The 14,398-nt window shown below is 37.0% G+C and overlaps 2 protein-coding genes across 3 annotated transcripts; both read left to right on the top strand.

The window, feature by feature from the left end:
* Positions 1-609: 609 nt before the first annotated feature.
* Positions 610-4,326, top strand: gpalpp1 (GPALPP motifs containing 1). Its single transcript, XM_061741194.1, has 7 exons — positions 610-823; positions 905-1,001; positions 1,632-1,724; positions 2,396-2,648; positions 2,850-3,014; positions 3,099-3,200; positions 3,299-4,326. The coding sequence occupies exons 1-7, from the start codon at positions 739-741 to the stop codon at positions 3,515-3,517; spliced, it is 1,014 nt and encodes a 337-aa protein (XP_061597178.1). The 5' UTR covers positions 610-738; the 3' UTR covers positions 3,518-4,326.
* Positions 4,327-4,413: 87 nt separating this feature from the next.
* On the top strand, positions 4,414-13,365 carry LOC133460566 (general transcription factor IIF subunit 2-like). Of its 2 annotated transcripts, XM_061741207.1 has the most exons (9): positions 4,414-4,553; positions 6,099-6,172; positions 8,153-8,177; positions 8,713-8,851; positions 9,835-9,894; positions 11,602-11,683; positions 11,847-11,946; positions 12,209-12,352; positions 12,730-13,365. In XM_061741207.1, the coding sequence occupies exons 1-9, from the start codon at positions 4,488-4,490 to the stop codon at positions 12,850-12,852; spliced, it is 813 nt and encodes a 270-aa protein (XP_061597191.1). In that variant the 5' UTR covers positions 4,414-4,487; the 3' UTR covers positions 12,853-13,365. The 2 variants fall into 2 exon arrangements, with proteins under 2 accessions (XP_061597191.1, XP_061597197.1); XM_061741213.1 differs by lacking the exon at positions 9,835-9,894.
* The last annotated feature ends 1,033 nt before the right edge of the window (positions 13,366-14,398 follow it).

The raw sequence follows: 14,398 nt of genomic DNA, 5'->3' as shown, positions 1-14,398 counted from the left end.
AGAAAAAAGACAAATATTCTTGTTAAGATTTAGAGTTTTTGCAGTGATCCATTTTACTTATCCTGTGAAGGACAGAATCATATTGATAAGTTCAGAAAAGTGTTTTTTATTGTTGTGTTTTGGTGTATTAGATGTAAGCCCAGTGGATATTTAAAGCTTACAGAAGGCTGCATTTAACTGCTGCATTTCTGCAGGTGTTTTGGTCAGTGCTATTATTTGTAATATATTATATTATTTGTAATCAGCACAAATTATCTGTCCACCATCCCCCCTGATTCTTTTTTACAACTCGAGTACTGCTTCTAACTCAGTATATATATATATATATATATATATATATATATATATATATATATATATATATATATATATATATATATATATATATATATATATATATATATATATATATATATACATATATATATATATATATATATATATATATATATATATATATATATATATATATATATATATATATATATGAACGTATACCAGTACCATGATATACGTTGATTGTTCGTTGTACTTTTATTTTGGAAGTATTTTAGCATACTTCTGGTTTCTGTCTTCAGGTAACTTGACCAAAGTTACTGAGTCTGTACTGTTTACTTCCTCAGTGAAAGGTCAAATACCTCCTTTGGGTTACTTATGGGATATTTCTGTGGTTTATAAGAAGGCCTTCTTATTTTGGTAGAAACTCAGGTGAAATTGGTGACTATATCGGTGTTAAACATGTCGTCTGATAAATTAATTGGACCCGCCTTACCAACAACGGTGAGGAATGAGAGCTCCGGAGACGACGGCAGTGAAACAGACTGTAAGGAAACACCAGAAGCATGTTGGTTTGTCTGTTTGTATTTTCTCCAACCGAATGAAAACTTGTTTTTTAACCCTGTAGTCGCGGGTCCCGCTTTGCCCCCCGGGTACCAGCGGAGGGAAGCGTGCAGCTCCTCGGATGAGAGTGAGCCGGAGGGCAAGAGAGCCAGGAGAGACCAGTGGGTGATGGATGGATGGATGGATGGATGGATCTTTATTCATGTTGTATCCATGGGTGCAGATCCCAGGGGGGATAACCCCCCAATTTTTGAAAAACATGAATTGTCCCCCCCAATAAAAATACCCTAAATTATTCAAAATTTAACAAATGTATTTTCAGACTTAAAGGTTGAATATGTAGAATATTTATTAAAAATATATTTCTAAAAAAATAACACATCCACGGTGCGTTTTGAGGTGTACACAATGAAAGTATTGCTACTCCATACATTTTTTTTTAGTCTGAATTAATATTTTTAAAATTTTTGACGGGCTCGACAATGACTTTTTGTCAACGTTCTGTTTACATTCGTACCTGCCCGTAGCCAACATGTGGCTCACTTCTCTGCTGTTTTCCTGCCTCCTCCCGGTCGTATGCGTTTGTTTTCAACGAAGCCTTTTCAATAATCAATTGGTGGATCAATGGATTATCATATACCTGTTAGGATGGGTGTATTTGTGTAGTCTTATCTGTCATAAACACGTAATTAAAATCACGTTATTGTCCCCCCCAATCCTGACATTGGATCTGCACCCCTGGTTGTATCACATGTCTGCATATCAACACTGTAACATGTGTCTCTGAGCAGGGTGGACAAACATGATGATGAAGACGATGATGATGGTTTCTTTGGACCAGCTCTGCCTCCAGGATTTAAGAAACAACAGTGTTCACCAGAAAGGTGAGCAAATGCACCTTCTATGAAGTACTGGGGATAACACCGTTATGACAAATACCTAATGTTTTACATTAGTGCTGGGGAAAAAAATCAATATTGCAATATATTGTTGCGTTTTCTGTTGCAATAAATAATCGATAAACTGACGGCAAATATGGATATTTTATTACAACACACATAATGGATTTACGCGGTTGTCTCCGTACTATTGTTCATGCACTTCAATTTGTCCAGCTGTACAGTGTTTACATTTACAAGACTAGGAGGCAGTGAGGTAATATGCAAAATTAAGTTGCTGACTGACTTTTCAGTATTGGAAATAAAAGCAGTGCACTGTCCTGGTTTATATAAAACATGTTATTAATGTTCATGCACTTTAATTTGTCCAGCTGTACAGTGTTTACATTTACAAGCCTAGGAGGCAGTGAGGCTCTATACAAATGCACTTTCTTTGTACATTGTATGAAGGTTTGATATTGAATAAATGCATAACTACAGACGTTTTTTTCTTTTTATGGGTATTTTTTCTTTTTCATTCACATATATCGTTGATGAAATTTCTTACAATATATTGAATATCGTGATATTATCGTTATCGTGGGCCACATATCGCCACAGTATTGAATCGTGAGTTACCCGTATCGTCCCACCCCTATTTTACATCACTCCCACAGGCCACCTGTCTTGGGACCAGCTTTGCCCCCAGGGTTTTGTAGAGAAGCATATGATAACGATGATGATGGTGAAGATGGAGAAGGTTTCCCGGGTCCGGCTTTACCCCCAGACTACCATGCCGAGTCCTCCAGCAGTGAGGGGGAAGGCGAGGATGTGATTGGACCCATGCCTGCCAAAGGACCTGCCCAAGACTCTGTGGCTGCTGATTTTGAACGGAGAGCACAAAGGATGAAAGACAAGCTGACAGGAGTTGTGAGTCCTTATTTTTATTTCCACCTATTTTTTTTATTTTTTTTCTGTACAGTTTCCTCAATGAAATACTCACAGACTGGCAGGACCGAAGAAGGTGTCAAAAGCTTAGCAACCTGTATTGTGGGTCCATTTTCTTTTTCTTTTTTTGAGGTTTCCATTCTCTGAATTCTTTTCTATTTTCTCTGTATATTGTGAAAACAGGGCACTGCTGAAGTGCCAACGAGAGAGACATGGATGACAGAGCTTCCACCAGAGCTTCAGCACATTGGCTTGGGGGCACGGACGTTCAAGAAGAAGTCGGGTCCAGAAAACAAAGATCGCTCCATCTGGACGGATACACCAACAGACAGGGAGCGCAAAGCCAGGGTAATTAATGAGAGATAACTCAACGTAATAACTATGAACTGGCCTGTTACCTGTGTATTTCATGGGTTTGCTCTCTTCCAATAGGAGCGTCTTGAAAAAAAGAAGAAGGGAGAGGAGGAGAAAGATGATGTGGCACAAGTTTCCCACAGGGATTTGGAAATGGCAGAGAAAGTATCTAAATATAATGTATGTAGCTCTATATTCTTTACTGTCAAATTTTCTTAGTGACAAGCATTTACATAAAACTCAGGAATGCAATTTAATCTCCCACTCACTTCTTTCAGGAGACTAAACGCTCTGAGTCTCTAATCAGCTTGCACACAAAGAAGATGAAAGAAAAAGCAAAGGAGGAAGCTGATAAACCAGTGGAAAGGAGGGCATTTGATCGTGATACAGACCTGCAGGTGAATCGCTTCGATGAAGCTCAGAAGAAGCGGCTGCTGAAGAAGTCTCAGGAATTAAATACACGATTCTCCCACAGCAAAGACAAAATGTTTCTGTAATATTGTGTAAAAAAAAAAACAAATGCAGTTGGATATTTTAGGCTTTCAATAGGAGGCTATCGGTCTCCACACATAACTTTTGTCTGTCAGTGAGGTGAACTAAGGGGACCGTATAGACATGAAAGACAATGGATGTTTATGTCACTGACTGGATGCATTGCAATGACTGCTTCAAGTTCTTATAAAACCACATTCAGTGGTACTACTTTTTCTTTTTCTTCTTTTTTTCCTCTCAGGAGAACTTTTATTAGGAGTGATTATGAATATTAGATCAAATATTTTTCATACATTGTTGTACATCATATTGGGATATTTGCTGAGACTGGATGATGTGTGCGAATGCTAACTGCAGCAACTGTTAAATTTAGCTTCTTATATATTAATTCTATCACAGTGAACGTCATATTCATCACCATGTTACAGTTCAGTCAGTAAAAAACACTTTTTAACGCTATCACTATTGTTCAAGAATAACAATAAAAGATGAGAAACAATTTGCCAAGCTCAAATATGTGTAATAATTTATGTTTAAATATTGTGGTTAACATAAAGCTGGTTTGATAAATTCTTCATACAAACATGTCATTTTATTGTAAGAAACAAGAAAACAAAATTTCAGCACGCCTGTCAGTTTGACTTGGTTTGTTTTTATTCATTTAGCCCCTTTTACTACTCTTTAATTTGTCAGTGACTTCGGCAACTACTTTTTGACTTTTACTGTTCATTTTGTATTTTTATTGTTTTCATGCAATTTTATTGTATATTAGGCTGTTTCTACTTTTTTCCCTTTTAATTTGACTAATAAACTGTTAAAGGACACATTTCCCTCATACTGTTTTTTCAACTTATGGTGGTTTTAGAAAAAAAATTAATTATAAAATAAAAAAATACCGTGAGCCATTGCGTTCGTCGTTATTGTTTCGCGCATGCGCATGGGTTGGACTCGACAGGTTAGCATCGTTTTCAAAACATGTCTGAAAAAGGAGAAGTAGATTTGACTGGTGCCAAACAGAATACGGGCGTCTGGCTGGTTAAGGTGCGTATGTTATTTCTGATAACATTAGTGAAAGATATAGGCTTGTTTATTGATTTAAACAACTGGGTCAGCAGTTTCAGCATGTTTGCGACGCTGAGGTAAAACAGCGTGTTAGCTCACAGCTAACTTAGCCGAGTGGGTTAAATACTGGATTACTGTTTCAGACTAATTATTCATAGTACTCTTGTTGAGTTGCATTTAGAAGTAATTTAACACACAGGCCTAATAAGGATCTCCTCAGCCGTGGTACTTCTTTATCGTCCCCACTTTCATAGATAAATAACGTGTGCAGATCATAACATTAGTATAACTTCCAGGTACCGTCAATGTAATTATCATACTTTCTTCCCATTTGTAATGTTAGCTGTGTTGTGTTTTTGACTTGCGTTCAGCAAATCATTATTTGCAAATCGTGTAGTTTTCACACCGCGGTTGAATTGGTTTGATATTGGATATTATGAATTCAACACCCATAAAACTTGTGATACCTACCACTGATTTTGGTCAAACCACTTGTGATGTGTTCATGGTCATCTAAACTATATATCACAAAACAGTAATTATTAAAAAATCATATATATGGGCTGATTTAATGAGGTTTAATGAAAACAATCGGTGTTATGTATCACAAGTTTTATGGGTGTTGAATTCATTAAACCTCATTAAATCAGCCCATAATATGATTTTATAATAATTACTCTCTTGTGATATATAGTCTAGATGACCATGAACACATCACAAGCAATATGACCAAAATCAGTGGTAGGTATCACAAGTTTTATGGGTGTTGAATTCATAATATCCAATATCAAACCAATTCAACTGCGGTAGTTTTCACCCGTTCAGATGTTGTGATCATTAACAATATGAACAATATTCTATCCATATAATTCTTTTTATGGCACTGCACTTTTTATTTTTATTTTTTTTACCTTTATTTCTATTTTTATCTGCAATTTTTTTTTTTTTTAATCTTTTTATCTTTATATGGGTGTTTGATTTGTAAATGACAGTGCTGTGTGAGATGGAGATGTCAGTTTCCCCGAGGGATTAATAAAGTCATCTGAATCTGAATCTGAATCTTAATCAAATGCTGCCCAGTGTCCAATGAGTTACTAGAGTTGCAGACATTATGCGTGAAAGTTTGATGTTCTGCAGCTAACAATAGCTGTGGTTGTGACTTTATGACTGCATGTTATGTTCAGTGACGTGTTTCCTAATATTTGTCTATATTAAGTACGAATCATTAATACCACATGGGGAACTATAATTGCTCCTTTGTTAATGTCATGAAGTCTGAATAGCTACAGAATTAGTTGTTAATCAACATTTGAATAATTGTGAATGCAGTGACGTACACAGGTGCTAGATTATTATAAAAGTTTCAAAAGACTGCTTGAAACATGATTTACTTACATAATTATTTCATTTATGAATTTGGGGAAGATGAAAGGAAATTGATTTGTTGCACATTAGCTTTAAAGACACAAAAGCTTTTTTTGCAGTGTTGGAGTTTATAGTATATAACTTTACTTTTTCTTAAAGGTGCCAAAATACCTGTCTCAGCAATGGGCAAAAGCATCTGGCAGAGGCGAAGTCGGAAAACTCAGAATCTGCAAGTATGTGAAATAAGTGATAATGAAAGACTGTTGCTTAACTTTACTTTTTGTATATTCTATACTTGTTAAATGTATGTGCACGCTAACAAAAACATGTAGGATTGCAGCAACACAATAATTTACAGTGACCTACTCATTATAGTATTATTTATAGTATATTAGTAATTATCAATTACTTCGAAACAGTTTATTGTTGATGCCCTCATGGCATATATACCAATCATCAGCCAAAATATTAATCATTTTGCAGACTAATCACTCCTTTCAGATGGCAGCAGTCTTCTACGTCAGTGTTTTTCAACCACTGTACCACGACGGCACACTAGTCTGCTATGGGAGATCACCAGGTGTGCTGTAGAAAATTATCCAATTTCACTTAATTACTCTAAAATTCATTTAGTTACTACAAATAGAAAATGATCATTGTTGAGTGTATGTGCCTAAACTTTAGTGGCTAGCAGAGTAAGGAAATAATTTAATTTAAGATAATAGTGTCTTAAAATGATGCAAGAGGTGGTAGTAATAACACATGCGTTTTTGGGTGGTGCTGTACATTGGGATTTTCTATATGCTGCGTCTCTTAAAAGGTCGAAAAACACTGTTTTAGATTATATTTAACTTTATAGTCAATACCCATATACAGGTACAGAGCAACAAAATGCAGTTTAGCTTCTAAGCAGAAGTGCAGTAAGTGTATGAGCATAAATAGTTGTATATACAAGGTACGTACAGGTAGGATTTCGGGCATATGGACAATATTTAGAGATGGGAACATATGTACTGGTGAAACTTTATATATCTTACTAAACAAGTGGAATATTGGTACATGTATATCCAGGGGAGTGAGCAAAATGTATGCAGTGATTAAAGTGGTAAAATAAACATATTATACCGATGGATTTGTGTGTTAATGTCAGTGAACTATAAACAGGAACAAAAACATAATTTACCATAGAAGAAATGGGTAGATGATAAGATAGATGATATATTACAGATAAAGTGAACATTAAACTAACTAATATTCTAAACTATGCAATATTCGGTATAAAGTACTGTGCAAAGAGATTGTTTAGTCCATTAGTGCAGTGATGTGGTGGAACAGTGTTCGGTCAGTGAAGTGAATCGATGTGTAGCCGTCAGCGGGGGCAGAGTTCAATAAGGTCACAGCTATGGGGGAGAAGCTGTTCCTCAATCCAATGGTCCTTGTTTGGTTCTGAAGCACATGCCTGAGGGAAGGAGGGAAAACAGTCCATGTGCAGGATGGGAGGAGATCAAAACAGACAGCGCTTCCTCTGAATGCCTCAATGGCAGGGAGTGAAAATCCTATGATGTGCTGGGCAGTTTTCACTACTCGCTGCAGATCTTTTGTGTTCCGCGACTGAGCAGCTCCGATGCCAGACTGACACAGTTGGTTAGGATTCTCTCAATCGCTCTGGATGTGCTGTAGGCCAGTGCATCTCCTGATCTGAAGGCAGTGTTGTGGGCCTTTAGCAGGAGCCTCTCCTTGTTCATCCATGGCTTCTGGTTGGGGTCTGTGATGATCTGCTTCTACAGTGCCAGCCTCCTCCAACAGGACAACATTGGGTCCCACAAAACCTTTTAGAAATTGCTCAGAGAACACAAAAAAGAGTCTGGCACATTCACCTAGCTCCAAATAATCCGGATACCAATCAAATAACATCCGATGGGATCTGTGGGAAGCATGTCAAATCCACAGAGACTCCTCCTCCCACAATCCAGGGCACCTTCAGGTGTTTGATGTCCATGTGTTTGATGTCCATGTCTTAACTGGGCGGAGTGGTTTAACTAGTGGCTGGTTAGTGTTACTGTACATTTTTGTGAAAGAAAAAATTAAAGCTAATTTCTAAAGTCTGTGTTTTGGTATGACACCTTGTATTTATGCAGTTTGTATTAGATGAAATAATCAATATTTTGATAGAGAATTTTGCTAACATTTTGCTTCTTTATTTGGTTTTAAAGGAAAGGAAACCAAGGAAAAGCAGAGGTAAGTGATGTTTGAATGATGTTGTTCAGTGATGCCATTTTGGTTGTGCTTTAAATATTCCTACAAACCACATTCTTTTAACTCATCTTTTTTATTAACATAGTTTAACATTTCTGAAAAGGAGTAGGAAAAGTCAAACTTATTTAATCCTACTCCTTCTAAATCAAATCTTTAATCAAATTTTCTATGTGTCATTCAGGCAGCCAATCAGCACAGAGCCTCATTATCATAGCCCCGCCCACTCAGAATCCCGCATAGAGGATGAGGTTAGAGAATGGGAAGCTGCAGACATGGCTCAGAGGCTGAATTTCTAATTTATTTAGCAAAAAAAAACAAAAGCTTGTTTTTAAGACATTCAAGGCCTTTTTAAAATAGGTATTAGATGCCATAATAGGTCTCCTTTAAAGTTGTATTTAAAATCTATTTGCTATATTGTACCCTACAATTTTGCATAATGAGTTCATGAACCATAGCCCTTGAAAAATTCCACAGTGGCACTGAAAACATAAAATCTCCTTTGTTCTGCTCTCTACAGGTGTCCTTCACTTTGAATGAAGAACTGACTGTGATTGAAGGTTTAGAAGATAAGACGGTATCTGCACCTCGTGACCATCCGTTTACCATGCAGTCAGTTGGAGGCCAGACATTAGCGGTCTTCACAGAGAGTTCAGCTGGTGAGTGTCAGTGCCAGCAGGAGGATGCAAAGTGTGTTCTTCGAACGGCTCACTCTTTGCTCCCCACAAAATACTTTTTTTCTGTCATGTGAAATATCTGTTTTCATTCAGCCCAGAGGTAGGTTCTGTGTGATGAGGTCCTTTCTGTTATTCTTGTCTTTATCTACAGTGTTTGCCTTGCCTGTCCTGCCTGTCTCTGCGTGTTTTAAACAGATTTCTTTCTCGAGTGTGAACTTGTCCACAGTCCTGGCATAGTACACAAAAGAAATGTACTGTAGGCAGTGGATAATTGAACACAAATCATTGTCTTCACCTCGTCTGAGTTGTTGATCTGTCTACGTGTGTGGGAATTGCAGTGTCACTGTTTGATTTTTCTGGCTGTCATTTGTTATTAATGACCTTCTGACTCTATCCCAATCAAATTTCGATTCATGATCAATCACAAAGACTCCATTTGGGAGTAGGATGATATGGATGAGTCAGCACAAATCATTGCTGAATTTGGGGTTGATTTAATTTCGGCATGGTTTGGATTCTGATTTTGTCAGTCCTATGTATGAGGTTTTGTTTTTGTTTTTGCTTTGGGTAGTGATCTTGTGTTGCAATGCTTACTTGGATAAACAAATTCTCGGCCTGTGTTTTTGTTTGCTTGTTGATATTTTCTCAGCTGAGACCTGATTAGGTAGTCGAGTGATTATAACAATCATCACATCTTTAAAAAAGTGGATATAAGGATCCATATAGTGGTGACCTTTTTCTTATTAGCTTTTAAATATAAGTCTTATTTGTGTATCAGTGGGACAGGTTATCTGCCCTGGCTTGTTCGAGGGCCGCCCTTGCTTTGCTCTTGCCGAGAAGCTGTGTGATTTAATGGTTGTGTGAGACTAAACCCCTGGTGTGAGTCTTATTATACGATCCCCACCTTTCTTCGTTTTCCATACCCTGTATTTTCATATTTACCATCCCTCCCTCCCCTCCTGTAGGCCAATCAGAAGAAAGATCTGATGGCAGCAACTCAGGTTCGGGGGCGGGGTCAGGTCCAGGTGAGTCTCCTATTTTGCCGCAAACTAAGGCCCTGTTTACACTACGTTTCCACGCAAAACGCAGAAATTTTTCCTTTGCGTATATATAAAAAAAAAAAATGCAGTTACACAACAAGGGAATGAAAACTATCTCCGTTCAGGGGAAAATGCAAATAGGGCCAGAAACGATGCAGTGCGCTTGCCAGGCCTCTTTTTGGTCGGTGAAACTGTAACAACGCCATTCTCAAAATTGTCCAACCAGCGACTTGTCCTCCCAGATATTATCCAGAGGCGTCTCTTATTACAGAGGTGGACTGATTATCTGGCACATTTAACCTAGTCACCTTCGCTGATTGAATGAAGGTTTTTATCAGAAACAGGTTTTGCCTCAACAGACCAATTAAATTAAAAAGAAGCAGCAGTACAAACATGACACGGATGTCTGCCATCGTTGTTGTTACGCTTTTCGCAGGTTAATGAGTTTACACTGAAAAGACTCCCTTTGGATTGCAAGAAAATTCCACGCTGGAGGTTGTTGTTAAAACTCTGTTACTGTGTAAACGAGAGGCCAGAACGCAACAAAATGTTTGCGTTTTCCTGTCTTGGTGTCATCGTGTATATACTGCCTAAGTTGAATAACTGGACTGAGTATATTTTTCTTACCAACTAAAGACATGTGTTGTATCACAATAATAAACCATATACATGCATTGGTTGGGAACACGACTGGAGACGTGTTCTCCAGATCTCACATTGGTTTTTTGGTTGTTTTTTTCCACTGTTAGAGCTTTGTGGTACACTTCATGCAGAGCTTCTGCAGACTGGTACACAAAGATGAGTCCAAGTCATGAAACTGGGTTGTGGCTGTTGTTAAACAGGATGCTTTCTGATCTTGATGGTGGCTGTGAAGTTGGTTCTGTTGTGGAATTGTGTGCGATCAGTATTTGATGTTTGGTTGCTCTGAATATTCCACATACTCCTTTCTTTGAAAAATATATTTATATCAAACAACTAAAATAGCAGCTTTGTTTGAGTTAAAAAGGCTGTTGGATGTGAGAGTATTTACAGTGCAGTGTTCAGTCATCCTGGCCAAATAGACTAATACTGTATTATGATATCAGGTATTCAATTATAAAATGCCATATGTTAACTACTGCATGCAGACAATGTAAAGTACTAGTACAAAGAAATTAGTATGTTTTTGTTTTAAAGATTTATGCATATATAATCCTAAATTACCTTGTAGACCCATTTAATCTAGTGTTCTCTTTCTCTGACTCTTAATGGGTGCAGATGAACTATTTACATGATTAACTGAAAATAAAAAAACAAGGCCTCACATTCATTCTGAGTCGGTGGGAAATTAATGTTGTTGTTTTTTAAATAAATACAGAAAGCTGGAAACTGATTATATGACATCTGAAAATGGAAAATGAATTAACTTAATGTATATATGTAGTTTAGTAATGGTGTTTTAAATGGCAAGTCATCATTTTTCATTGTCAAAATAAAAGGCTGGACTACATGGGAATTTGTCCATGAGAAGCAAACTCCTTTTATATATTTCCTTTTCCTTTTGTCAAAATACTACCATAGTTGCAAATTTACAGCACCTGTTCCCACCCCTTCTCTCTCTCTCCCTTATATGTTAATGTTCATTAAAATACTGACACATTTATTTCTTGCTAAGTTTTTATCAAGGATTTAATTAACTATGTTCCTTTCCAGATAAACTAGCCTTGGAGGGACTGGTAGTGCAGAGAGCAGAGTGCAGACCTGCGGTTAGTGAAAACTATATGAAATTGAAGAGGTAGGTATTATTAAAAATATTGCATACATAAATTAGTATGTGGAGAACCCAAACCACTGTTGGATACATGAAAGTAGATAATGTGCCATATCTACGTATCTTAATGTTTTTTTACTGAATTTAGTGTGTGGCAAATGGCTAATAAAGTTATCTCTCTTAACAGGTTACAAATTGAGGAGTCCTCTAAGCCAATCAGACTGTCACAGCAGTTGACAAAACCTGTCACCAGCAATTACAAACCTGTAGCCAACCACGACAACAATGTAAGATATCCTACAGCGGACTATATGTGTGTCTTTTATACATCCAACCTGTGTAATTTTAAAGGTTTTTTACCGCTTTGTATCCATGATTAATGTCGTTTGTTTAGTCCTTCAACATATCATCCTATATCAAAATTAATTGAGACTAACAAGAGATAAGGCCAGTGCATTGCTGGTAAAATAATTGGCATTTTTTTAATCTGAGTTATTCTAGATGATAGGACACATGGGTTAATTGTACTCTGTTTACTCATGGCTGCAGCGCGAATATGAGAGGAAAAAGAAAGAGGAGGGCAAGAGAGCAAGAGCTGATAAACAGCAGGTGTTGGACATGTTGTTTTCTGCTTTTGAAAAGCACCAGTTCTACAACATCAAAGACCTTGTGGACATCACTCAACAGCCTGTGGTAAGACTGGAGTGAATCGTGATATTTTGTTATGATGATCTTCATGCCTGCTCATTTTAAACATAGTTGTTTAAGGAAATTGCATTTAAATCTCGCTCATTGACACTGCAGAAATGTTGAATGTTTACATGAAAGGATTAGCCTGACTTCAGCCATGTTATTTGTCTGTTAGTCTGGCTGAAAGGTTGGTTTAGTTCGATTTCAGTTAGACATGCATGACGTGTTTTTAAAATGATTTCAGTTGGACTAATGCGAGTTATTTTTCCTCATACGAGTAAATGTGCTGAGAATTCTTATATCGTATATGCACTATGATTCTGACAAAGCACAAGTATTATAATAATAGTGTTTTATATTTGGTCTTTGCCCTGTTACAGATTTACCTGAAGGAAATATTGCGTGATATTGGCATCTACAATGTGAAGGGAACACACAAGAACACCTGGGAGCTCAAGCCAGAGTACAGACATTACCAAAATGAGGAAAAGACTGATGAGTAGTTTTTGAGTCTCCCAATACCAGTACACACATTTTCACTGAGTCCTCCACAGAACAGACAGTGTTCGGGTTTTTTAAATTTTTGTTTTTAGTATCAGGTGTCAGATATGCTAGCTGAGGCAAAGTGAAACAAATTGGGATTTTACATGTTAACATCTTGAGTTAATGGTGTTTTTGTTGTAGCATCTGCACATTCTTCAGGCCAGTGGTAGTTCTGTCCACCAGAAGTACAGGAAGTATCTCAGTCTGAAGAAGTCGTTTGCATTTTTAACAAATATATATATACAGACCCACCTTTAATTAAGGGTTATGAGTAGAGGATACAAGTTAATATGACTGACTTCCAATGGTTATCACTACCAAATCTTTTTCATTTGAATGCAAATGATGCTGTATTTATTTTTCTTTTCAGTATTTTCTCCATGTTTTTATCTGGATTACCCCAGTTGAACCTGAGGGGCCTTGTGGAAATTGTCTGGCATACTTGTTTACTTAAAGTTTTACTAGATTACACTGAAAATACACTGATCCATGTATTAAATAAATTTTTTAAATCTTTATTTCTGAAGCAACAACCCTTATTTAACTGGTCACACCACACCAACACAGTAGTTTCAGTAGGTGTTTTCAAAGATGTTCATTACAGGTTTTTCCCAACACACCTTGTTTTCAGTTTGAGTTTTTGCTTCATTTCAATGGCTTCTGGGGAAAATTAGATGCAAATTCAAAGACCAATATTAAGCATCAGGGTTCATACACATTTTAACCAACAAATGTCCATGACTTGGCAGCAAGTTTCCATGACTATACATGACCTAAAACAGTGGTCCCCAACCTTTTCTGTACCGCGGACCGGTTTAATGTCTGACAATATTTTCACGGCCCAATCTAAAAGGTGTAGCAAAACGTATGAATGAAATATGGGAATAAAACTATGTAAAAAGTCAGTGGAGATCTAATGAGAATTATGGTTTTATACAAAATACGTTTAAACTTAGATATACCAGCAATGTTTACGTTTTATAGTAATCTAATGTAACTGGAGAATGTGGTCACTCGATCCGATCTGCATGATGTGCAAGATGCTAGGCATGTCACACGTGAGACTGTTCGATAAGAAATATTCATTGATCAATTTTAAATCTACCTTATAGGCCATTACTAAATGTTATCAAGTGAGAAAAATTCCATGACTTTTCCAAAACTTTTCCAGGCCTTAAATGACATTTTCAAATTCCATGACTTCCAGTTTTCAGAGCGTATGAACCCTGTATTGTGTACAGCTGAACAATTTGATCATGGCACAACTTCTCAGAGGGACAAACCTCAAGTCTACATATTTGCTGCCCTTTACAAGTGGTGTACTGGCATGCCATTTCAACATCTCATTAGCCAAGTAATGGGAGGTAGTGCATTGTTCAATAAAAGGGATCCGAATAAGTAACCATGCCACAGTGAAATTGGGCTATCAGCTTCCCCGTTGTAAAGCATTTGAAGTGGACTTGCATCACTTTCATTAACAGGAACGACTTATGTTCTCTAGAGTTG

This window comes from Cololabis saira, chromosome 2 (assembly GCF_033807715.1).
Source record: "Cololabis saira isolate AMF1-May2022 chromosome 2, fColSai1.1, whole genome shotgun sequence".
Taxonomy (NCBI): Eukaryota; Metazoa; Chordata; class Actinopteri; order Beloniformes; family Belonidae; genus Cololabis; species Cololabis saira.
Note: the sequence above shows the minus strand (reverse complement) of the source record. Positions and strands in the feature narration are given on the sequence as shown.